The 25,115-nt window shown below is 33.9% G+C and overlaps 1 protein-coding gene across 2 annotated transcripts; it reads left to right on the top strand.

Annotated features, from left to right (window-relative positions):
- The first annotated feature begins 81 nt into the window (after window positions 1–81).
- Window positions 82–19,931, top strand: LOC144452238 (uncharacterized). Of its 2 annotated transcripts, XM_078143294.1 has the most exons (22): window positions 82–295; window positions 644–729; window positions 1,034–1,188; window positions 4,260–4,390; window positions 4,960–5,095; window positions 6,766–6,914; window positions 7,368–7,486; window positions 8,620–8,791; window positions 10,134–10,321; window positions 10,608–10,709; window positions 11,359–11,430; window positions 12,426–12,476; window positions 12,818–12,879; window positions 13,522–13,662; window positions 14,221–14,437; window positions 15,563–15,609; window positions 16,051–16,092; window positions 16,684–16,870; window positions 17,302–17,544; window positions 17,877–17,998; window positions 18,512–18,631; window positions 19,235–19,931. In XM_078143294.1, the coding sequence occupies exons 1-22, from the start codon at window positions 199–201 to the stop codon at window positions 19,359–19,361; spliced, it is 2,766 nt and encodes a 921-aa protein (XP_077999420.1). In that variant the 5' UTR covers window positions 82–198; the 3' UTR covers window positions 19,362–19,931. The 2 variants fall into 2 exon arrangements, 1 of the variants encoding a protein (XP_077999420.1); XR_013482340.1 differs by lacking the exon at window positions 19,235–19,931 and having other exon boundaries at window positions 17,881–17,998.
- Window positions 19,932–25,115: the final 5,184 nt, after the last annotated feature.

Here is a 25,115-nt window from a genome sequence, read left to right as displayed (position 1 = left end):
GTAGCGCCAATGTAATTAGTCTCTCGTAATAACAAGGCATGCGCTGTAACCTTTGACCAAAACATTTGCCAACTGGGCAAATGAATGTAAGCCGGTGCAATTTGTGACTATAATGTAGAGAGAAAATCAGAAACGAAATCGTGAATAGAAACTTGCTTGGTGAAAAGGTTGGTCTGTTGGGACAAGCCAAATAGTACAATGTCATTTGTTAAAGAGGCTGTCGAAAGTCTCCGAGCGGCCGTAGTTCACGGAAGAACAGATATCGTTAGGTCACTAATCACGGCAGCGTCTGAATGTAAGTACACACAACGTTTACTTGTTACACATCTACAGACCATACCACTTTCACTACACATGGTACGTTCACCTAATCCATTCCATTCACATAGGCCATGGATGTATCACATGCAATACATCCATGCTTAGACGAGGCAGTACAATAACGTGTTGTTTTCTTTTTAAATACTCATTGACATTTTGTAAATTGAACATTCAAATATATGGAAAACATGTAAACAGCACAGGCCTTAATTCTTTTATTTATTTGTATTTAACAACGTTTTGATTTATTTATGTATTCAAAAACGTATCGAGTGAAGAATATTGTCAGCAGAATAACATTTTAAAAATTCTCTTAATGCAGGTAAAGACGAAAATGATGTAAACGTAATAGATGTATTAAATCACATTGATGGTGATCATGGTACCGTTTTACACCTCGCTTCTAAGGTAAGTACTTAAAGTAGTTAAAATACACATTTATTCAAGATGCAGTTTTGGTGTTTATTAATTATGGATGTGTATTTCATATCACCTTGTTTTCCTTGAAATTGTGTCACATAAAAGTGTCGCCTAAATAAAAAATCTCTAAAAACAAATTTGTTACGATAATCCAATGGAGAGAATTTCATATCAAAACTGAGACAATATGAGTTATGAATTTTTACTCCACAATTAAAAACAACAGACAAAATTGAAACCATAATTTCCACACTTTTTTCATGTGTTTTATTTTTGTATAAACACATTTCAGCAAGGGCAAGCTGATGTGGCTCGTGCACTGCTAGCAGCAGGTGCCGACCCCAGTATCAAAGATAGCCAGGGAGACACAGCCTATGATGTAGCAGATAGCAGCCAAGTGATAAATGTGTACCACAATATTTTACTGCAAGCTGTGGCCAAATCTGAGTAAGTAGATTACGGCTTTCTATTGTGGACATGCAGTACAAATACTATGTTGACTACAATTGAAAATCCAATTTTTATGAAAAAATTTATTAAAAATGAGGATGATACAAATAAATAAATCTAATATTTAGTATAATAAGCAAGTGTGATTGATTGATAGATGAACAGGATATTAGACATATAATATCTAATGGTAAAATCTACAGGGGAGACTATTATTTTTCAGTTATGCATTATTGGTAGTCACATCAATTCTGATGGTAATTCTTTGTCAGAATAAATCATAAAACTGTAGAATATAGATTAATGGTTTCTGTATTTACTTGGTTTCTCTCAGTTTGATTGATATGAATATTTTAGAGAAATCTACTTAATATGGGAGTTAAACTCAAGAATAAAATCCAGTGTATTTTCTTTGTTTGAGGCATCCATTATTTGTAATACTCACTGTACAAACTTTTTTTTTCAAGATATTTTAATAATTACTGGTTTGTTTCCTTCATACAGTCACATTCTATCTTTGTATGATTACGTGGAGCTGTATGTAAGGCCTAAAAAAATTGTTTGGTTCCAGTTACCTAACCCCACCTAGTTTTTCACTGCCAACCCTAATAAATTTTTTTTATGTATTTGACAATATAAAACTGTTCTTCCAATCTGTAATGGCTGTACATCTGATAGGAAGAAATAATAACACAGATACCATATGGAAAACAACAGAACCATAATTACCTGAACTAGACACTCACACATGAAATCTACCTACCCTACCTATCGTAAAATTGAGCGTAATAGGAACCACACAATTAGTTTTGTAAGACCTAATAAATACATGTATTTAGTGATAAAATGGAAAAGAGTAGTGTGAATAAAATTTATATTTACAAACAATGGTAATGTAGATAATAATGGTGTAAATAATAATGTAATTAATGTAAATAATGTAGAAACTGTAAATAATTATATTATTTACCCTGACGACAGAATAGTTACATTATGTGCAATTTAAAAAAAAAAATTATCTCTGCAAAAATGGGAAAAATAAATACCTTACAAGAATGGATCACTGAGATGAAAATTAGAATGATTGTTTGAATAGTAAACAAGATACTAGATTTATTAGTCACTTCTCACTTCTTTGATAAACATTTCATTTGTATTGATGATATTACAAAACAGTATTCAGATATCACACAATTAGTTTTGTAGTAAGGAGAACAATAGGTTTATGAAACCAAGTAAAAGTGTACAAAGGAATGGTATTTAAGTACAAAGGAATGCTTTGGAATAACAAGCAAACAAAACGCTGAAAATATTTGAGTTTTCTACTCTTTGGATATTTTTACACGTTCAGTCATTAACGAAATACGGAAATACAAAATGGTTTGTACAAGGGCATTCCATTCTAGAAATAATTAATAATTCTAAACAGTTTCTATACACTTTATATACTGTGAATTACAGGGTGTGATACTGTGTTAATATCAGACCATGATATATGCTGTTGCTAAAAGACAATGCTTTCAATAAACATTTTTTTTCATTGTCAAATGGAATTTGAAATAAATTTTTCACTTTGCTTTGTTCTTTGATGATTTAAATAAAGACCTGTCTGATCAGGTTTGCACTTATATATATGGTTTTAACAAACAAAACAATGATGAAAAAGAAAGACTACTGTTACCATTTAAACTACTCAAATAATACAGACTATCAATGTGTGTGACTCATGTAGATTTTACACTACTGTAAGTGTAACTAACACAGATTATCAATGTGTGTGACTCATGTAGATTTCACACTACTGTAACTAACACAGATTATCAATGTGTGTGACTCATGTAGATTACACACTACTGTAACTAACACAGATTATCAATGTGTTCGACTCATGTAGATTTCACACAACAACATGTTATATTAAAATAAAATTTACATAAAGTAGAACTAGAAAGAAGATATTTTGATTAGCGAAATGTACAGTTTTATGTACTCTGTGCTTAGTACTCAAGATTTCTGGATTTATTTTTATGAATTATAAATTTACACTGGATTAATGATTCTGCTAATCACTTGATGCCAATAGCATGCAGACTTGATGTATGACTATGAGAACATTTAAAGCCACAAAAATGAAGATAACACAGTGTGTACATTTCACTGGTCAATTATTACATTCAGTAAACTTTATATGGATTGTGTAGTTTCAGTGTTCATTTATACATATGTATATTTATGTATACATTTGCATAGTGAATACATCCACCATGTATACTTGTTTATAGTAGGGATTAATTCAAACAGCTGATTAGTGAATACATGTTTGTATATTTGTGTGCAGTATAGCCAAAATACTGCTCAGTGAATACATCTGTAATTGCATACTTGTTTATAACTCAGACCACTAAAAGTCTGAATTTTTAGTATAGTCAAATAGTTGATCAGAGAATACATCTATGTATACTTGTTTGCAGTACAGTTACAATCAAACAGCTGATCAGAGAATACATCTATGTATACTTGTTTACAGTGTAGTTACAATCAAACAGCTGATCAGTGAATACATCTATGTATACTTGTTTACAGTGTAGTTACAATCAAACAGCTGATCAGAGAATACATCTATGTATACTTGTTTACAGTGTAGTTACAATCAAACAGCTGATCAGAGAATACATCTATGTATACTTGTTTACAGTGTAGTTACAATCAAACAGCTGATCAGAGAATACATCTATGTATACTTGTTTACAGTGTAGTTACAATCAAACAGCTGATCAGAGAATACATCTATGTATACTTGTTTACAGTGTAGTTACAATCAAACAGCTGATCAGAGAATACATCTATGTATACTTGTTTACAGTGTAATTACAATCAAACAGCTGATCAGAGAATACATCTATGTATACTTGTGTACAGTGTAGTTACAATCAAACAGCTGATCAGAGAATACATCTATGTATACTAGTAGATACAAGGAATGTTCTTATTTGACACAGTATAAACTCTGTAAAACAGTGACTGAGTCGATCACTGAATAAATCAACTTCTGTTATTATTTTTCACAGTGTGGATTCTGTCAAACAGCTGATCAATGCAGGGGTTACTGTCAATGTAAAGGATGGTGCAAAGAGCTCTAACACACCATTACATTGGGGTGCATCTTACGGTAATGCCGAGGTCCTACAGTGCCTACTTGGTAAGTATAATCGCATTATAGCTTCTGGAGTCTCACTTTAGTTAACTTTGTAAACTCATCCACAAAGGAGAAATGATGTTAATGAATGGATTCCTTTAGCTATGATGTAAAAACCGATGAGTTGTAGCCTGTAATTATATAAGTTGTTGGATCATCCCTATGATAATTTGAATTCTGTCTCTTGTGCAGAAACAGCAGCTGGGATGTTTTCTGAAACTGTTTTGTTATATATAATGACTTACTCATAATGTTGTACACCCAGAACGTTATTTGTGTAGCTGTACATGTAATATGATACAATAAATGCAATTAAATTGATATTTTCACTCTGCATCCTATCGTTGGTTGGATGATTGAAAACAATTATACTTCAGTTTTAGCTAGAGCAACATTAGAGTAGTTATTTGTGCAAGCAATAAAATTGAAAACTGGATGGTCTCAACAAAACACCAATGCAATAGTTCTACAGTGTACAAGTGAAAAAAAGACTGCCAAGTACTTTATTTAATAAAGTACATGATCTTATTATAATCTCTATTTATTATTTGTGACTTTCCTTTCCCTCAAAGATAATGGTGCCTTAGTGAATGCTGCCAATGGAGAAGGGGCAACACCACTTCATGATGCAGTTCACAGAGGTGACAGGGACATAGTAGAAGTACTAGTACAACACAAAGCTAATCCAGCCATCAAAGCATCTACAGGGTAAGACATTTTCTGTTGTCAACTTGACAATGATATAGTTTACAACTAGAAATCAACACTGCGTAACTGACAGTTTTCATAACTGTTGTTACATAAACCTTTAGCTTTGTAACAAGTTATTAAAGGAGTGTACACAACAATGTATCTTGTTGTCTGTCTATGTAAATTTGTTGTTAAATTATTCATAAAATGTACTGGGTATTGCTGTCTTGATGTGTCTAATATAGATTTGGCAGCATTCTTCAAATGTAGTACTGTACACAGTAAGACAACTTCAAATGTAGGTACAAGTTCACAGCTGATTTACTTTATTTGTCACCTCCTGTATATGACTGACAACAGAACACAAATAAATATACTGATATATTTTCATATTATAAGATCTGAACTATTTAAATCTGTATAATCACAATTACTAATGAATTTTTTAGCATGATTCGCTGTATCTTAAGGTTGGATAATACATTTTCAATATAAATATAACTTATTATAAAAATGAGACCTGGTTAAAAGTAAGTTCAAAGGGTTGTAATATGCTAACAGGAAACACATAGAATAAAAGGAATGATAAAAAAAAAATCTAAAGAAGTAAAAACAGATGCACTTTGCAATGTAAAGAGACTGTAAATAAAGGTAACTTTACAAAACTGAGAAGGTATTATGTAGAAACAGTGTTTAGATAGTGTAACTTAGTACTGCTGGCCAGTGTAGTATTGTGTATGGCTTGAGATTTGAGTGGCTCATGGAATCCAACAACCAATAGCCTGCAACTCTGGAGTACAGCAAAGATGAATTATTAGTATCTCATTTATTTTCAAAACAGGAAAAGCTATGTGAAGGCAGTGAACTTGAACTTATAACTAGCATTGACGATCACTTTCACCCATTGGTATCAACAAAAAATACTGGTGACTTTGTCTTTGTAATCCTTTTTTTGGAGGGAGGGTGGGGGGGGGGGGGGGCATTTTTAGTGAGTTAGGGGTTCTTCATGTTTTGTTTTAATTTTTGAGATAGGGGGTCATATATTATGCATACTACAAATAGATCTGACTATGTGTGCGCTACAATAGCCCTACTCATTTTCACCACGTAAGTTTGATCCATTTTTAGTCTTCATTTTATTTTCACTGCAGTCACCATTACTTTTTTACCATTTGTTTTTCACTTTATAATATCGTTATATTTTTATGTTTTCCTCTTCATAGGATTGAAACATTGGTCAAGATTTTAATAAAAAATAATGTCAACATGGTCTCCTCTAAACTGATGTTTCCTCAAATTCTCAAATTTCTCACTTTTGTTCAAGCTATCAGTTTTTACAACAATGACATTCAGCCACACTACTGTAGATGGATTGACCCTGTACTGTACTTTTAGTACCTTGATCTTGACCTTGGTCATATTATTCCGCCAGTTTCTGAGAGCGTCGCTAATGCTAAATAATTAAAACATCACATGACCAATGTCCATATTAGATGTATTGAAATGTCGCATTTGTTTCTAACTGACCATTCCAAAGTAACTATAAATGCATGGTATCGAAACGTTGCATTTGTTTCTACCCTACCATTCATTCCAAAGGAACTATATTTTAATCCTTGATAATTTGTTTCATTTGTTATTTTAAAGTGTCTATGTACTGAAACCAGTTTATTTCTATCTTTACCTAGAAATTTTGCCGACAAAACACCAGCTGACTTAGCTGCCAGTAAGAAGGATATCCTTGAGATTCTAGACAATCTACCAGTTATAGAGAACGAGATACCAGTAAAGATGATACCCAATGGTGATGCGGGTATTGAAATCAAACCTACACAAAGTAAGAGCCTCATTTGTTCTTATTATTTTTATCATTATTATTTTGTTCACCTTTATATTCAGAATGTGTCATCACATTTATAATGTGTTCATTTCAGTATTACCCGGTATATAAGGATTAAAAACCTATCTGACATTTTTGAATATTTTACCATATTTATGATATTGTTTGTTTCTGAGGCAGACATCATTTATTTATATCATCTCACTCAAAGTGTATAAAATTGTTCAATAATTTAGCTTTTTTTTAGCATGTCAACATTGTCAGTGGAGAGAACAGGCTTTTGAATTTCAATAAGAATAGTTAGATTTGCTCAGTATGTTATATAATACAATCACCAGTCCAACTGTGCCAGTGTAAAATTAGCATTTCAAATGTTGCACACACAAAATTTCAATGTGACCCCTTTGTTTTCTATTTACTTATAAAAAAAAACTTCTTTCAAACACACAGTGAATGGTATAGATAGACCCAGTAAGATTAATGTTACTCCAACACCTAATGTACAACAACAACCAATTGCTAGTCCACAGTTGCCTTCCCCTTCAGGCTCTGACAATGTCATTGACAAGGTAGGTATACAATTTCCAGTTTTAGTCAAATATATATGCAAGGTGTCTGTAAAGGTATGCCAGTACACACAGAGGTTTTGGTGTTGTACAGGAAAGCAAAACAGGACAGATGTAAATAAGTAAGAAAAAAGTAGCCTGATCAGAATTTGAAAATGGAAGAATTATCAAACTTAATAAAAAGGGTAGAATGGGTCACAGAGACATACATCATTGATGTCCACAGATACAGACACACACTTACACAGCCAGACACATAACATGCCCACACAGATGCACACACACACTCCTATACACACAGACACATGTATGGGAGCTCACACATGCAGACAAACACTTACACACACAGACACAGAAGATGAACACCTACACATACAGATGCATACCTACACACAGACAACTTGAGTACCAACACATACAGACAAACACCCCCCCCCCACACACACACACACACACAGACACAGACACAGACATATTAAGATGAACACCCACACATACAGATATATGAAGGCATACAGACAATGAATATCAACACATACAGACAAACACCTACACACACAGGCACATAAGATGAACACCCACATACATACACATACCTACACACAGACAACTTGAGTATCAACACAAACACATAAGATGAACACCCACACATACATACAGGCAGACTATTCGACAATGTCTCAAAAGAAACATAACAATGTTAACATAGTAAAGTGAGAGTGGTTAAAATAACTTCATTTATTGACATGAATATGAAATTTGTGTATTCTAATCCCTGACTGAAATAGCTATGTTAGTCTTGCTGGTATTGTAGTATAGGCTAATACAACCATGATAGATGTTGGATAGTCTATCACATCTATGATTCTACACTGGTATCTCATGTTGTAACTTATTAACTAGTTTGGTGTATCACAAAATGTTACATTGGGTCAAATGTCATATAAACCGTGCACATTTCAACTACCATTTTCGTGGGAACAACAGAGAATGAATCATTTTGGTCAGGATATAGAGAAATCTATCAAAATTCTGCAACGCTGACACAATGTTTACTCGAACACATCCCTGGTATGGCTGATATGATAATAATTGATCAATGTCCCTACCTATGTGTATTTCCATGTTGATGACAGCTGAATGAGATGATGTCGAGTGCCAATGTAAGGCAACCACCACCAGCACTAGTGACAGATACCAGGTTACATTTACTATGGCCACAACCACAGAAAATACTACAGCAGCAAGGTACTCCATTCCAACCCAACCAGCTACTTAAAATACAAATAGTAACAGGACCTGAAAAAGGTGAGTGGGGGTTCAAAGTTCATTAGGTCACTGGTATACAGGAATATAAGAACTGAGCTGTGAATGTGTTAACTTGTCCCTATTCATGCTATTATGAATCATGTTTTGTTTGCTGTTGTGATATATTTATAGTGTGTGTGTATGTATGTATGTATGTATGTATGTATGTATGTATGTATGTATGTATCTATGTGTGTATGTGTGTATGCATGTGTGTGTATGAGTGTGTGTGTGTGTCTGTGTGTGTGTCTGTGTGTTTGTGTGTGTGCGTGTGTGTGTGTGTTTGTGTAATGCTGTCATCCATCCCTTATCAGTACATATGTTACATGTAAAAGACCATAATGAATATTGATATCATAGTATAGTATATTAGTATAGTATATTTATTTGGCATAAAATAATGTATACATATACATTATCTATAATCAACATATACATGTAGAATCAACAAACAGAAACAAAGTATATAAATAATATAAAACTCTAAACTACTGTATAAAATACATAATGTTTATTCAAATATGTAATAATTCCCAGGGAAATTACTAAAGGTTCCAAAGCTCAAATGAAAAAGAAACTTAGTAAAGTAACATAAAAATGGGTTATACAGAAATTCATATTAAAGATAAAAAATGTGGATAGAAAATGTTGGGGAGGATAAATCTATTATGTAATAAAAACATGCTGATGAATTACATGAGTACGTGTGGCTGTCTCATATGTGAACATATATTTATTTTATATATTTGTGTGATATTAATTATTATTATAATATTATCATTGGTAACAGATGTCTACACGCAATGATAGTACTAGTATTAAATCAACAAAGTGACACGTTATAGTCTTTGTATACGTGTCTTCACAAGAGGCCTGATAACAATGACACGTTGCATTTTACCATGCATTATACCATGCATGAGCCATGATTTAGATCTGGTCATGCTACATCATGACAATGCATGTCTATGTCACGACAGCACGTGTATACGTCACTGGTTCTGCTGTGTTTGAAATATGAGTCAAAACATTCACAATTGCCATTGCTTTCCCTATTTTTTCTTTGATATTACTGGTGCTGGTATAATTATGTTATTATCCAATCTTCATTTAGATGGAAAATACTCGTGACCTAAGGGTTGTAAATACGAGGGACAAAATCCGAGTGACCTAAGGGGTCTTTGTCACTATCAGTAGCTAGACTCGTAGTGACAAAGACCCCTTAGGTCACTCATATTTTCCTTCACTGAACAAAGAAAAATATTGGGGAATAACATCTAAGTATTCGTGTCTTCACAAGAGGCCTGATACAAATGACACGTTGCATGGTCTGTATTTCTAGTGTCTTTGCAAGATATTGTTGATGTTTGGAGTAGCCATGGTGACATTTTGGAAGATCTGGAATATCAGTACATCATAGAGCCAGCTAGCATGGTTGCTAAGGAACCATCTCCAGACATTATATGTCAAGTGAATAGTCGAATGTTTACAGTGTCTGGAAGTTATAAAATAACAGTATCAAGTAATAAGGTAAAAATAAAGAAAGTATCAAATTTGAATTTGATGTTATATGGCATTCATTTGTTGATTTCGTCATCAGCATTTTATTTATGTATAATCTCATATTCATGCTCTTTTAGATATGAATTCAAAATATGAATAATTATGTTTTCTAACTTTGGGTTATACAGTGACTGAGATTTGCTTGGTGTTGATAAGACAAATCACTTGATAATGTTAATGATATTGTGTTTTAAATTTTTAAGATTCATTTGTCAAACTCCTTACAATGAAATTGATGTCAATGTGTTTTCAGATCACTATTCTTGCCTGTGACTTGCCTGGTCTCTGGTTCTCTCTCTGCACTCTAACACAATTATTTAGGCTTTGTAAAGAAGAAGGAATACCCCAAGTTCAGGTGAGGTGTCCATTTCAGCTGTCACTACAGAGCATATAAGTCAAGTAATCACTGTTACCCCAACGGTTGTGTCAATCATTTTTTTTAGACCTTTTGTGAACAAAATCAGTTTTTTTTCTGTGTTATTTTTGTTTCATATAAAGAGTTGCATGGTTATTGTAGTTACTGAAACATGTTTAACAATCACTGGAATTATTGCATTGAATTAGGCAAACCTGATGAAAGATCATTCAATAAATTATGTAATTTTTGGGTCTACCCAGAAATTAGTTATAACACCAGTCATAGAGAAACAGTACATGCATAAACCTGTTAAAGCTACATGGAGATTCTATACTAATCTAATAACACAAATCAACAGACTGAGTTTTATTTCATAATTAGAGAAAAAACTATTCTCAGTGCCATTGTAACTATTACTGGGTATAGCTAAAGAATAGACCAGAGTATTAACCGAATACTTTTCTGTCTTTATAAAGCCCAGACAGTGATAGGAAAGTGCAGTAACTTGATATGTTTTGCATTAATTGTTAATTCAAATTTCAAACTTTTGTTGCACACACTATGAAATCTAAAGCATATACCTTGCCAATAACAATATTTGTAATTACTACTTACATATTGAATATCCCTACTTTTGTCCAAGTAGATTACTGACTGGTCAGATCTACCAAATAGGGGAATTATGCTGGACTTGTCGTATGGTAGAATACTAAAAATGGTAAGTAATATTGCTTGTTGTTAAAGATATGTATGTATATAATACAGGAGATCTGAGAGAATGGATGGCATTTTGAAATTTGATTCATCGCATTATTTGTTCAGTTTATTCCATGAAATGTGAGATTCAGTTATCAAACATGGAAATATGATAGAACCAGCCACCATGGTTGCCAAGGAACATCCTCTGAACTTATCTGTCAAGTCAATAATTAGGAGAACTACATGTGGTATAAGGTGACAGCATGAAATTCAATATTTAAAGGCCCATGTTCGAAAAGGAAGAAATTTTCAGATAATGTGAAGCACTTCATAAGATTTATTCTGATTGGTCAGAAAACAAAGGAAACAAGCACATCTGTTGACTGTATTGTTAATGAGTGATAAAGTATATATATATATGTTATCCAATCAGTGGCAGCCTTGTAATAGCTTCACATTGCCCCAAACATTTTTGGTGAAAAAAACAGCATCTGGCAGAAGTATAGAAAAAGTAGGATGTCTGAATGACCCCCTTAATCCCTATGGTTCCAATGATCAGTAGTAATCCGAGACCATGATATTGAAACTTTGGGTTTTAAAAAACTGTACAAGCAACACCTGGTATTACTAAAAGAAATATAATAAAAATGTTCATGATATTAAAATAGGTGTTTTTTTCTCTAAAGAACAAATTTGTTATTGGTAAACTTGGTAAAATGTTTTGATATTAATACATTGTAGTTTATTTGTGTACCATACATGTGTCTTTTAGTACATGATTTGGTCTGATAGCATTGTGAAAAAGTGTATACAGTGGAAACAAATAGTTATGTCACATAGAAGTGTCATATAACCACTATTATATTTAATATTTAATAATTAATACTTTTAATATCAATATTTTGATGTTTTTTAAATAATGGAGATATCAAATATTAGTTATTGTTCATTTCACAATCATTTACTAAACCTTGTGTACATAAATGACATATTAGTTATTATTGTTAATTTCAGGATCATTTACTAAATCTTGTGGACAGTTTAACTCTACTTAAAGTAAACCAGGTAAGTTTTCATATTACCATATGTATACAGTACTATAGGTTCATCAAGGTTTCTTACTCTCATTTATTGATGGTATCTTTAGCTGATAAAAAAATTGGATGTCTTATGAATTGACAACACAATATTTTGTAAATACCTCAGAGTATAGTAGTGTGGTGTGGTGTGGTGCAGTGCAGTGTAATGTGATGTGATGTGTTGATGTGTTGCATATGCTGTGTGATGTGATGTTGTGTGGTGAGGTACTGTATAGTGTGTTGTGGTGTGGCGTGGCATGCTGAGATGTGATGGGGTGTGTTGTTGTGTGCTGTATTGTTTTGTTAAGTTGTGTGTTTTTTCTTTAGTTGTACCTGTATGTAAAGATTGGATATGAAGATCTGCAAACTACATTACCATATCATTCAAGGTAAGATTTCTAGTTAGTTCCTAAAGTGAGAAAATTAGTATTATACATGGTGATTACAGGTCTATTATATCCATAATTAGTACAGTAACAAGTTGAAATCATGATCATGATGAAGCTACTGATTTTAGGGTGCGGACCCAAAAATAAATCTGATTGGATTTGTTGTTCTTTGTGTGTATAGCAAAAGTCACTTTTCTCTCCTCATTTATACCAAATTCAAAAATTACTTTGTGGTCAGTTTCTTTCATTTATAGCAAACCCCCAAAATACAGTTACACACAGGTGATTTAATGCTGGTCAGGGTGTATGATCAATTATATCTAACAAAGAGTTTCAAAAAAAGGCTTCAGTTGCAGCTAGTGCTGCTTTCAGTGAGAAAATGTGTGATTTGGAGTTCTATGTGTAAGATTACAGAGATACTATGATTGAGAAAATATTAAAAGGATGACATTTTTACTGAATGAGTTGTTCTCATAGACTGAAGATGTTGATTGATATATACCCGTATATTGATAGAAATATTAGGTAAAAAAAGACACTTGCAATTTCTGTATTTCGAAATTTTCATCATTTAAAAAAAATGTTAGTTTTAAAAGGATTGACTGTACTGTATTTGATGGATATCTATGATTGTTGTTATAGTGAATTACTAGATTTAGATACATACTGCCAAAGAAGGTTTATCACTGTTATTCCACACCTTGATGTTATTGAAGATGGACCATTGAAACCTTTACAGCTGTCTATGATACAACATATCGTGGCACAGTTCCCGTCAGCTGAGTAAGTTGAATCCTACAGTAGTTACTAATTTACATATAAGGTTGTATTATGTCACAGTTCCCATCTGCTGGGTAAATTGAATCTTAGTTTAACAATTACACATGTTGTATTATGGCACAGTTCCCATCTGCTGAGTAGGTTGTGTTGTAATTAAATGCCTAGTTTAGATTAGGATTAATATTTGACATGAAAACCAGTTACCTGGCAGAGATATAGAAAAAATTGGACCTGAACAATGAATGGTCCTATTCAATCCTTAGGGGCTCCACTAATAAAATACCAGATTGTAGTAATCTAAGACCATTGAATTCAAACTTTGGGGTTTAACATTTACAAAGGCTGTATTGTGTTTTAAAACTAATGTTGTTCAGTGAAATCACCCAAATTGTTGGCTGCCAATCTGACACCCATTGGAAGCTTTGGATCCATCACATCCCAATCATAGAACCCCATAACCACTACAGGACATTTCACATTTACCATGTGTGACAGGACACTGTAGGGGAATACTCTGATATATGTACATTTTGCAACTGACCATGTTGCTCTTTTTTTCAGTTTTGTAAATATAGGACCAATGCTTAGTAGATTACTGATTGAAACCAATTCTCTGATTGGTAACAATATAAGTGTTTTACCAATGCCAGCCAAGTTTAGTTTACTGGGTGTCCAGACTCACCAAACTGTGCAGTTATGTGCAAACGTATTACATGGTAAAGAAGAGATATTATCAGAGCTGCCACTAGGGGTTGTATTGATGGAGTATGGACAGAAGGTAGGCAAGGATGTGTGAGACACCATTGTTGACCTCTGATCTCTGACCCTTGATCTCAAACCCTAAGTTAAGGAGTTTTGATAGCGATGAGTATTATAGTACATGTAACTGTGTTGAAGCTTTGATTTAGACTGATAGGTTCCTTTTTAGTTTAGTGTTTATATTGTCAAGTTTTATTATTTTAGAGTGCGTAACACTTCATTCTGAACTATTGTAGTACTATAACTTGTATAAGTTTACTGTTTTTTAATAGTTAAGAGATACAATACCATATTCTGTATTGCCTAATAGTCAGTAAGGCGAATTATCTACTGACATGGTGTGAATACAGATAGATAAATAGATAATGTGGTGTTTGAGATAGCATAGTGTAAGTCACCTTTATGTTGTGTGATGCACCACAAACAAGACACCACACCATAGTGTAACTGTTACAAACCAAAATCACAGTTTTGTGCAAAGTACACATTATACAAAGTCATGTAATTGGATATAATTGAACCAACTGTCAATGTTTTGCACTTTGAAAATGTCACTCAATGAGCGTCTGGATACCTGAGTTTGTAGTAATTGTGTGGGTGTAATTGTACCATTGTGTCACTAAAGTGATAATCAAGGTTACCAGACACAACATTTTCATTGCCAGAAACAGTTGGTGTTATCTCAGACAATGAACACAATGTTTGAGGTGTTATTCAAAATGATATCTTCACCAAATAAATTACATCTGTGAATGTTACATTGTAACATTCTGTCTGTACCTTAAATACAACTATCGTTCAATATATGTTACGCATTTTTAGCGATGCTTCCACTATTAAAGCGACAGTCAACAGTTAAAAAATGATGACAGGTTCAACCATGATGACATTGCATAGAATGTACTTTGCAAAAAACTATGGTCCCGGTTGTATAAGTTTTCAGAATAAATATTTCATGTTTTCTATACTAAATTGTGTGTTATTCATGTCTCCTAATAACCCCTATGAAATTTAAATTCTAAATCTGTATTTTGACAGTCTGCCTAGAACTAGCTCTGTTTAAATTTGACAGTCTGCCTATGACTAACTCTGTTTAATTTGATAGGCTACCTGTGACTAACTCTGTTTGCTTGTATTTTGACAGGCTACCTATGATTTTCAGCAGTTTGGTAGAGTTATATCAAAGAATGGGTAAGTATGTCAATGAAGGACAGTAGAAAGCTGGCCTGGATGTTGTCACAGACGTCCTTGATTCTGTTTCAAACACTAGTGGCATGACCTTTTTAATAAATTAGACATATATAATATAGTCCATCTTGATGTGGTCATTTGAGCCAATCAAATACTAGTAGCTCTTAGTCAGAGTATTGCTGTAGTTGTGAACTCTCCTTGACTTCTTTGAATTTCGTAATATACAGAAGGAACATATTTGAAATTTCTCTTGTGTATATGTAAATAGAGTACATGCAGTGGTGTAGTAAAATCTATCCAGCAAGTCTCATGTCAACAAAGTTTGGTATTTGAATGATACTTTCACTGTGCTACTATCAGCATCATTAGATTCCGAATGGTAGAATCACATCATACTTTGATGATTTCAATAAATGTTTATCATTTTCACTCTCTATGCAGTATTGGTATGTTTGTATGTCCAGGATCAGCAGCATGGGACAGGTATGACATACAAATAATTCTTGATATTTCGTGATATAAAAATAAATTCACCTGGATGTTACACATTTCATCATTGTGTGTTCATTAATTAGCATTGACATGATCTTCTCTAACAATACTGAGAATGTTTAACTTCATGTACTCTGTGGCTTTCAAATGTGGTAGTCCCCAAGGGTAGGCCACCATATTGAGGTGCCTTGTTAAAAACAAAAGAATTTGTGGCAGTGGTATATGAGGGTGTTCGACAGCAGTGTAGAATTGGGGTGATTTGGTGGCATTCTTTGTATATTATTGACATAAATCTCCTGTTTGGGATTGTCTCCAAATTTACTAAGCAGTACATGATTACGTGTGTATGGTAATTTTTATGGGTTGCAAAATGATAAAGGATTTTCCTTACTGCTGAAACATGGCAACTGCAGTTTTAAAACCATCATTCATTTCGTGCAAAGCAAGAGGATAAAGGTATCTCTTTTCATCTTGGTGTTCTCCAAAATTTGATTAATCTCAGAGATATGAAATTTGAGAAAGTTGACAAGTGCATTTATATCCAATGCAGTAAGGCAATATATCGTTATATTCTCACCATAGTATTGGTGGATGTCCGGAAGCTGCTGTTAGAAACATCTTTCATGCAGTGCAGTGTTCCCAAACCCATAGTTCAATGGGGCTGCTGCTCACTGATTGGGCAGGAAATGGATGTCTGAGTCACCAACCAATCAGCTGGCCAGCTTACCTTTGTGCTGCAGGACTAGCCTGGAATCATACATCACACTGGGTACGTTTCATCTGAATTTAATTATATTCATTTTCACACAGAGTCAGTTCAGATACTTGTCATTCATGCATTACTCAAATAAGTACGAACAATTCAAGGTTATCTCAGAATTTGCATTTTCCAAAGTATACTTCAACTCAGTATATGTTAGCTTGTTTTAACGAAATTCATGTGATGTGTAAATATGAAACATAGAATTAGATGAAAATTGTTGTCCTTTATAAAGTAACTGACTAGATGAGTTAGATTCTGACTTTGCAATATCCACCATGAATGACAAACCAAGTATTCAAAAACTTGTATCTGTTGACTCTGTGTACTGATTAGTCAACTACACACATAATATCATTTCTGTCGTGTTTTTAGTTCACTCTTTACAGTCACTGTTTACTTTGTTACACATTTCATTCTAACTTGTTATTTTCTTCCAGGATTTCATTCATTCTAATCTGCCAGAGTTAATCAACAAATACGTCTACATGGACCAGTCAGCTGTGATTGGTCAGGTCACCATAGAGGTTGGACGTGCAGAGACGTACTTGATCAGGGCAGCCAGAGGTCAAAGTGGAACTGATAGTTCAGAACTACCACCTGATGAGGGCTCCCTTCTGTACAGGATTCTGACAGACCCAGATGAAGTTTCTATAGAGAAACTGACACCAGATATCGTACAGGTCAGTCAAGTCATGAACTTATGTGTCCTGTTGCATAGAAAATAAAACTATTACAAGTGGTACACACATTTTACAGTTTATCAGTAATTAGAAATCAGCCAACATTACCATGTAGTTCACTGTGTACATATTTTCTTCTGAAGTGATTCGTGTTATGTGTTCATATGTTTCACGTACGTATTCCAATTTGGATTGTAATGCCAATTATATTCAATGTTCATACAGAAATCCATGGCACACTTACTGTGCAAATATCAGACCTGGTTAATCTTTGACGATGTAAAATGACAAGGTTTGTAAGACTTATTTATGTTGTGAATTTTGCATTCCAGAAAGCTCTTCTCCATGCTAGAAGGTGTCAAAATTTACTTGGTAAAGCTGTGAAGACAACCTATAACAGTATAGTACTAGCTGAGTTACAAGTAACAACTGATCTATTGCTGTTAATGTGCAAGTAAGTCTTAACTTGCTGTCTTATTGACTATGTTGAAAACTAGAAAGTGTGGAAGAAGTAAATTTCTGGAACGATTTCTATACATTTGACTGCTGTAAAAAGGGCTTTCTGTCAAGTAGAGTGGGTACTATTGTGGGGCATTCCATCTTTAGATCTTCACTACTATTAGTAGCAAATCAATTCATGCCTATGTCAGCAGCAGTAACTACTGCTTCCAGGAGAATTTAATTATATTCATTCTTGTCTAGTTCCTGGTACAATGAGATGGTCCAGGAATGTTATCAGTGAAACTCTTCAGAACATAAAAAGAGTGTGGTTTCCAATTATAAGTACCTGCTTACTCCAAATATTGATATCCACACTTTCAGATTGTTTTACTTTTTTGTGGTAAATTATTGATAATGACTTTGAAAATCCAAATAAAAAAAAAATAAAATAAAAAAAAAAAATAAAATAAAATAAAATATGATAAAAATCAATATGGTATAAAGTTATCCTTGTGTTTTTGCACAGGGTTGTTAGAGCATTAGTGATAGCTGGTCAGAATCCAGACAAATCAAATACAGGTCTTCCAGTCATCAATGTGGGACTAGCCAATCTATCAGCTACCACACGGACAGATATAGCAAACAAGTAAGTAATACTATTACTATATCAAATGACTGTTTTATGCGTAGATCACACTTTGTGATAGCTTAATTCATTTTCTAACTGTACAGTAGAATAAACAAGCCAAGTTTTAGTGTACAAACTGGATTGTACAGAGTTTATATCATTGTTGACATGTCTTAACAGCCAGTGTATGTCTTCTCAGTACCCTGTTGTTTATTGAGGTTGTTGGGGATGGCTAGCTGTCTCCCTTCGCTCTATCAGTAGACTGTAAGAAGCATTGTGTCACTGCGCCCTCAACGAACAGGTTTGGCCAATGCATGAGGGCACCCTGACATGGCTTACATTACAGACAACTCTGTTTAATAGATGAGTTAGGTTTCTTCATAATCCAGGAACACACTATACAAATTCACAGTCCCTCTAACATGATAGAGAGACAGACTCTATCAGATGACGAGTACATTCATGTCGTTAGTTTTCTTCATAGTCCAGGAACATACTAAATTCACAGTCCCTCTATAACATGATAGCGATTATGATAAATGTAACCAGAGTTGGTTCTACAAGTACACATGAAGTTACTTCACTTACATTTTTACTTACTGTGAATGTCTTTATTTACAGACTGTTGGAAATTTCAGAACAGTTTCGTCAAACATGGCTTGGCAGCAATTTACCGACTGGTCTGAAAGAATCCTTGGCGTTGCTACATAAAACATTGAAACAACTAATTCCTGAGAGTGATCGATAATGACGACTACATTCATGTCGATGATCATATTGAAAACATTTGGGGTTATTTACATTGGACTGATACACAACGACAACTGACTACAAAGTTGTTGATGATGTGTTGAAAACAGTGGGGGTTTATATGGGAGCAAACACTGCTGGGCTGTATATAGTATATCATTATTGTAATTTAAAAAGACGATATGGTGGGTGAGAATAGAATTGCTTTTCATAGTTTTTACAAAAGATGGGTGTTCATGATAATATGGTAATAAGGAGTAAAATAGTGTTTGATTAGTAACTGTAAGACACTAATAAAAGTAGTCTAGTTTCTGACGACCCTGTTACGATTTACACTACGTCACTACATAATGTGTGAAGATAATGTAGTGTAAATTAAAACACAGTTGTCAGGAACTAGACTATAATTAAAGTTGATGTTACAAAGTTTTACAAACAACATTTCAAGCATTGTATATTTTCCCATCATGTACACATAAATAAGTTAAATGGTGACAAAACTATGATAAATGATTTCTTTCTTATCCATATTTCTTTATTTTTTAGAATTGTGGACTGCTTGGATTTTTTACACAATTTTATGTTTTTCAAACTAGCGTATTATTTATTGCAAAGCAATATGGTTATTTAAAAACTTGGAAAAGCATTTATTTATAGTTTGAACTTTGAAGATGAAAGTATCTCAAGATCTGACATTTACAGTCTATATATATGATTATACCATGGACAAGCCATTTTGAGCAATATATACTCTGGTCATTGTACATCATGATAACACACGTCTATGTCGCGACAACGCATGTCTATGTCACTTGTTCTGCTGCGTTTGAAATATGAGTAATTACTATTACTTTCTCCGATTTTCTTTTGACATTCCGATTTTCTTTTGACATTCTGGCTCTGGTATAATTCTGTTGTTCTCCAATATTTTTCTTCATTCAGCCAGAAAATACTCGTGATCTAAGTCTTTTGTCACTATGAGTAGATGAGTAATGAAAAAGACCCCCTAGGTCACTCGTATTTTCCTTGGCTGAACGAAGAAAAACATTGGGGATAACATCTAAATGTATATTGTACTCACTTTGTATTCATATGGCATTGACAATAATCAATGCTCAATATGGAGATTGTTTGAACTGTTTTGACATTCATCGTGTTCATAGGAAGTACGCTATGGGAGATGACTTAGAAATAGCTACTTTGCCATGTCAGTTTCATGGTGTTGAAAGGAAGTATTGCATGGGATAACTTTTATAGCTATTCTGGTATGACAGTATCATTGTGTTAGAAGGAAGTATGGTGTTTGAGATCTCTGATTAATTCTTTCAAACATTTTGTGTTTCATTTCGATGGTGATTCAGAGGTCAGGGGTCATTTCCTGTCCTTGACTTATATTTATACACCAATGTATACCATACCATTTGTGGTATTGTTTTCACTGCTCTGTGTTTAAAATAACAAAGTGCTAGTGTCATTACAATATTCGATTTCAGTTGGCAGCCTTCACTATTTATTTGTGTGAATGAATTTAGGTGCATTTCTGTATATCAATATTTGGTTAGTACATACAATCAACATTGGTCGTCTCTCTCAGAATTGTGTTTGTGCATGTCATATGTCTTGTTAGTGTGTAGTTGGGGTATAATGATGCCTGCCAATATTAAGGTGAACATGCAAGTGTGGATCTCTTCATGCTATATATTCCCTCTAACCACTGTAAACACATCCAAAATGCAGTCCGAGATGTCCATGATGGTAGTAAAGAAACTTTGACAAATCTGATCATGGCCAAATGTTGACAATTCAATACTGTTTTTGCAAGAATATCAGTGCAATAGGTTGGTTACACTATGTATACACATACAGTGCAAACATACAAGGGGGGGGGGGGGTAGTCTAGCAACCATACAGGGGTGGGGGGTCTGTAACTGTGTTTATTTCAAGATACATCAGGTCATTTAATATCTACTTAAAGTAGAATGTGGTTACCAGCCAGGGGCTAGGGGATTGGATGGGGGCATTAAGCAAGTACAGATTCAAGCATGACAAGGATGGGAGGTGTTTTGTCTTTCACATATTTCTGTACAGATCAGTTTTGTCTGCATGTGAACAGTTTGAGTAGAAATTTCAATTCCATTATTTTATGTTATTTTATGTTTCATCCGAAATAAACTTGTAGTCAAAAAATCTGTCAAGATCCAAAAATTGAAAGAAAAAAAGATGGTCAAGTGTTAAAGAACAGATAGTAATGTGGTTAAAGCTGTATTAACCCTTCGACCAATGCAACAATATATTATCACTCAAGTCTTTCTCTTTCTCTCCATTTTCTATGGCCATCATCCAAATTACTGTTGACAAAATCCAACACTGTCAATCACATTTACTATGAACTGTGTTTTGCAAAGTAATATTGACAAACACCTGTACACACTTAGATCTACCAGTCCATCACCATATATATAAACTATTGGCAGTAAGTGCCAGGAGGATATAAGTCTTGTTGACTGGCTAGATCTGTCAATCTGATGTACTCATTCACTATTTCTAAGCATAGTGGAGTCACAGATGCAGCCAGTATTAAGATATACACTCTCACCTAGAACAAGATAGACCTTCATGTACTGGTTACTGAGTGTAATTATGAGAACGTTAACAGACTATTTTGTGATTTTCAGTCATTCTATTCTATATCACTAAATGTTGACTTCACTACAGATCTGCTTTGTTGATAAACTGTAAACCTAAAAATAGTATGTGTTCACTATTAAAGTATCACAGGTAATACTATCAAGTATATATATATGCACAGTATGTTAGTCCTGCTTGCAGACGGAGTAAATCAGGACTCGATTCTGACATTGTCCAATCAAGTCCAGACTTACTCTGTCTGCAAGCATGACTAACCGTATGGAAACAGTTCATCAAAGAGTTAAAATGTACCAGACATTCTCACTTTAAAATATTGTTCAGACTATAACCATTCTTGCAAACCAGAGCTATTATTTCTTCCGCTACACTTCGAAATAAGTAGGGACCCACTCGTTAAGAACAGTACCGTAAAACAGTCATGGTTTGTGACGATGAATATAACTCATGGATTCAGATTGGTGCTTACAATAAAGTGCCTTATATTTGTGCCTAGTAAGGCAGTATCATAAACTACTGTCCTCTTTGTGGCAATGGTAACTACACTGTTGAATATTTGTCAGTGGCAACAGTTGAAAAATATGTTCTAACGAGTGAAAATGAAGTAAAGGTCATTGTGACCTTGAGGTCTGTAAATTATCCAATTTCTTTCCCAGAGTGTGAAAACTTACTAAATTGAGTGAGTTTTGTTTATTAGACTGATTTCACACTTTTTCATGATTGCACTTCGTAATAATTTGAGGAATTGAGAAGAAAATGAGAGTTGGACTTGTTACTCAGATTGAAATTTTGACCAAGCAGACAGCTTTGATATATCAGTTGTACATTGGTGTGGTGGTGGTGTGTGTTACACTGCAAGCCTACTTTATCAGTCTGCATGTTTAGTTCATAAACAAAGCTGCTTTGTACACAGTTCCCTTCTGTAGAGGGTCACAGGTCACAGTTTATTTGGATACTTCTTTAGAAATATTTGTATCTCAAGGGTCTTTTAGGCTGTGTGCAAGCATCGCCACATTTGTAAGGAAAATAAATTAAATTTGGGACAGCTGTGTGGTCTCTTTCCATTGCTTTGTAGGAGAGTCATTGAAAAGAGAAAAAGATGTGGTGCCAAAATCAATGCCGCACGACTGAATTTATAAAGACACACTTTTTTCAAAGTTTTCATAATTATTTACCTTTGGCTCACTTATATCTAAAGCCAAAGTTGTACAAAATGCGACAAAATTACAGTATTTATGAAACATAAATTTTACTAGCATGATTACAGAAAAATAGAAGAAAAAAAAAGAATTGTTACATCCCAGAAGTCGAACCTATGACTATCGTACACTACCCTAGACACAATGCACTACATCATCATCAAATTAAGAAGCTGAGTGTGCATGTACAGGGATGAGTATGCCATGTAATCAAAAATAGTGGATGAACAATTTTTATACCCAATATGCTGATCATGTGTGCAGTAATCATTTTCCTGCAGAGAACACCCCAACTTGACATTCTAGGCATATTTATCCCATAAAGATTGCCTAGGTCTTTCAAGTAGTGTCTCACCTCAAGTCTTTTGACCTTGCTCACATTTTACCAACTTTTATATTCAACATCACACTCGACATTCCTTAGGACAATCCCACCAATTATTGGGCCAATCTAGATGTTTATGAATTTAATATTTCACCACTAATTATATTTTGACCAAAATTCACTTCACATTGATATGATCTATCTTGTTCAAACAATTTCTTAACTAGTCTGAAAGGTTTAGCAGTTGGGTCTGCTTATGTAATCACACTTGCTAACTGCACATTAAGTGGATGGAATGGCTGGATCTTTCAGGCTATTTCCTAGACTCAGTGGAACTCCATCAAAGTTTCTCTACAATGTGTATGGGCCATCATACCAATGGTTTTAAATCAAGGTTGTAATTGCGTGCGTTGTACATGCCCTTAGCACAACTGAATGTAAAGTTATGCTTTAAGTAGAATCACCATAGATATATCAAATATGGACATTATCATCTACAATAGTGGTGATCGAGTCAAATGATGAAGACTGTCATTTACAGAAGGCTGATGGCGAGTAATATGATTCCTAACCCAACTGTACATGAAGGCTGATTCAGATTATTGCCTTAAGGATTTCTGAGTTGTTTGGCTTCTTCTGTTTTGTACTGATATATCTTTGACAATGTGTTACTTTCAGCTATTTTAAATATTCTGACATATTGAAGGTACAAATATTGGTCCATCTGATACCGTGTGTTTATACTTCACAATAGAGATGGGTAATGGCTTAAAGTTTTGGAAGGATTACCTTGGCTACTATAAACAATGTTGTGGGATTAGGTTTAGTGGACAGTGGCATCAAGATTCAGTACTCTTTATTATTTTACCCTTTGAAACTGCACAGTCAACCGAGTCTCTGCTAACAATGTACCAGGTACAACGTTCCTTACATAACACATGGCAAATATTCTTGGAATCAACTCAATGATCTGTTCAGTCATACAGTTTCCTCTCTGAATATTTACTTCCAATGGATACATGTTCTCGGCATGTTGACTACTAGTATTACCTTAATATGTAAGTCATTGATAAAACCATATTGCATGGATAACCTTCGGGGGGGGTGGGTGGGTTGGTTGGATGGATATTTGTCACTGCGATAACCTTAGTATATTTGTTTGTTTATTACATGTTTCTATCTAGTCTAATTCATCAAATGCCCAAAGGGTTTGAAGTACAGAAAGTGACTTGAGGATCACTCATTTCATGTTCATCTCTGTATTATAGAATTTGTCATTTCAATCTCTACTCGAAATTTGGTCAAAGTAAACATATGCAGCTAGATTGTCGAGTAAGCTATGATTGAAATACACAATCACAAAGTTTGAATCCTTTTACAATTTGACATCAATGCCACTAGATTACTGAATAAGCCACGATTAAAACACACAGTCACAAAAGTTTGGAAAATGTTCAACATTCATCCTTTTAATTCATACAAATACTATTCACATACAGTATAGAGATAGATAGATAGATAGATAAATATAAATGTTATACAATGAAATATACTTTCAATATTAAAATTGTGAGAAGTTAGT

The sequence above is a fragment of the Glandiceps talaboti genome, chromosome 2 (genome assembly GCF_964340395.1).
Source record: "Glandiceps talaboti chromosome 2, keGlaTala1.1, whole genome shotgun sequence".
Taxonomy (NCBI): Eukaryota; Metazoa; Hemichordata; class Enteropneusta; family Spengelidae; genus Glandiceps; species Glandiceps talaboti.
This window is presented reverse-complemented; position numbering and strand designations above follow the sequence as displayed.

Excerpts from the sequence above, each read along its gene's own strand:
- LOC144452238 (XM_078143294.1), top strand. The coding sequence starts at position 199 with ATGTCATTTGTTAAAGAGGCTGTCGAAAGTCTCCGAGCGGCCGTAGTT. Across the intron at positions 10,322-10,607 it reads TAACAGTATCAAGTAATAAG|ATCACTATTCTTGCCTGTGA; the intron begins GTAAAAATAAAG and ends ATGTGTTTTCAG. Across the intron at positions 10,710-11,358 it reads AAGGAATACCCCAAGTTCAG|ATTACTGACTGGTCAGATCT; the intron begins GTGAGGTGTCCA and ends TTGTCCAAGTAG.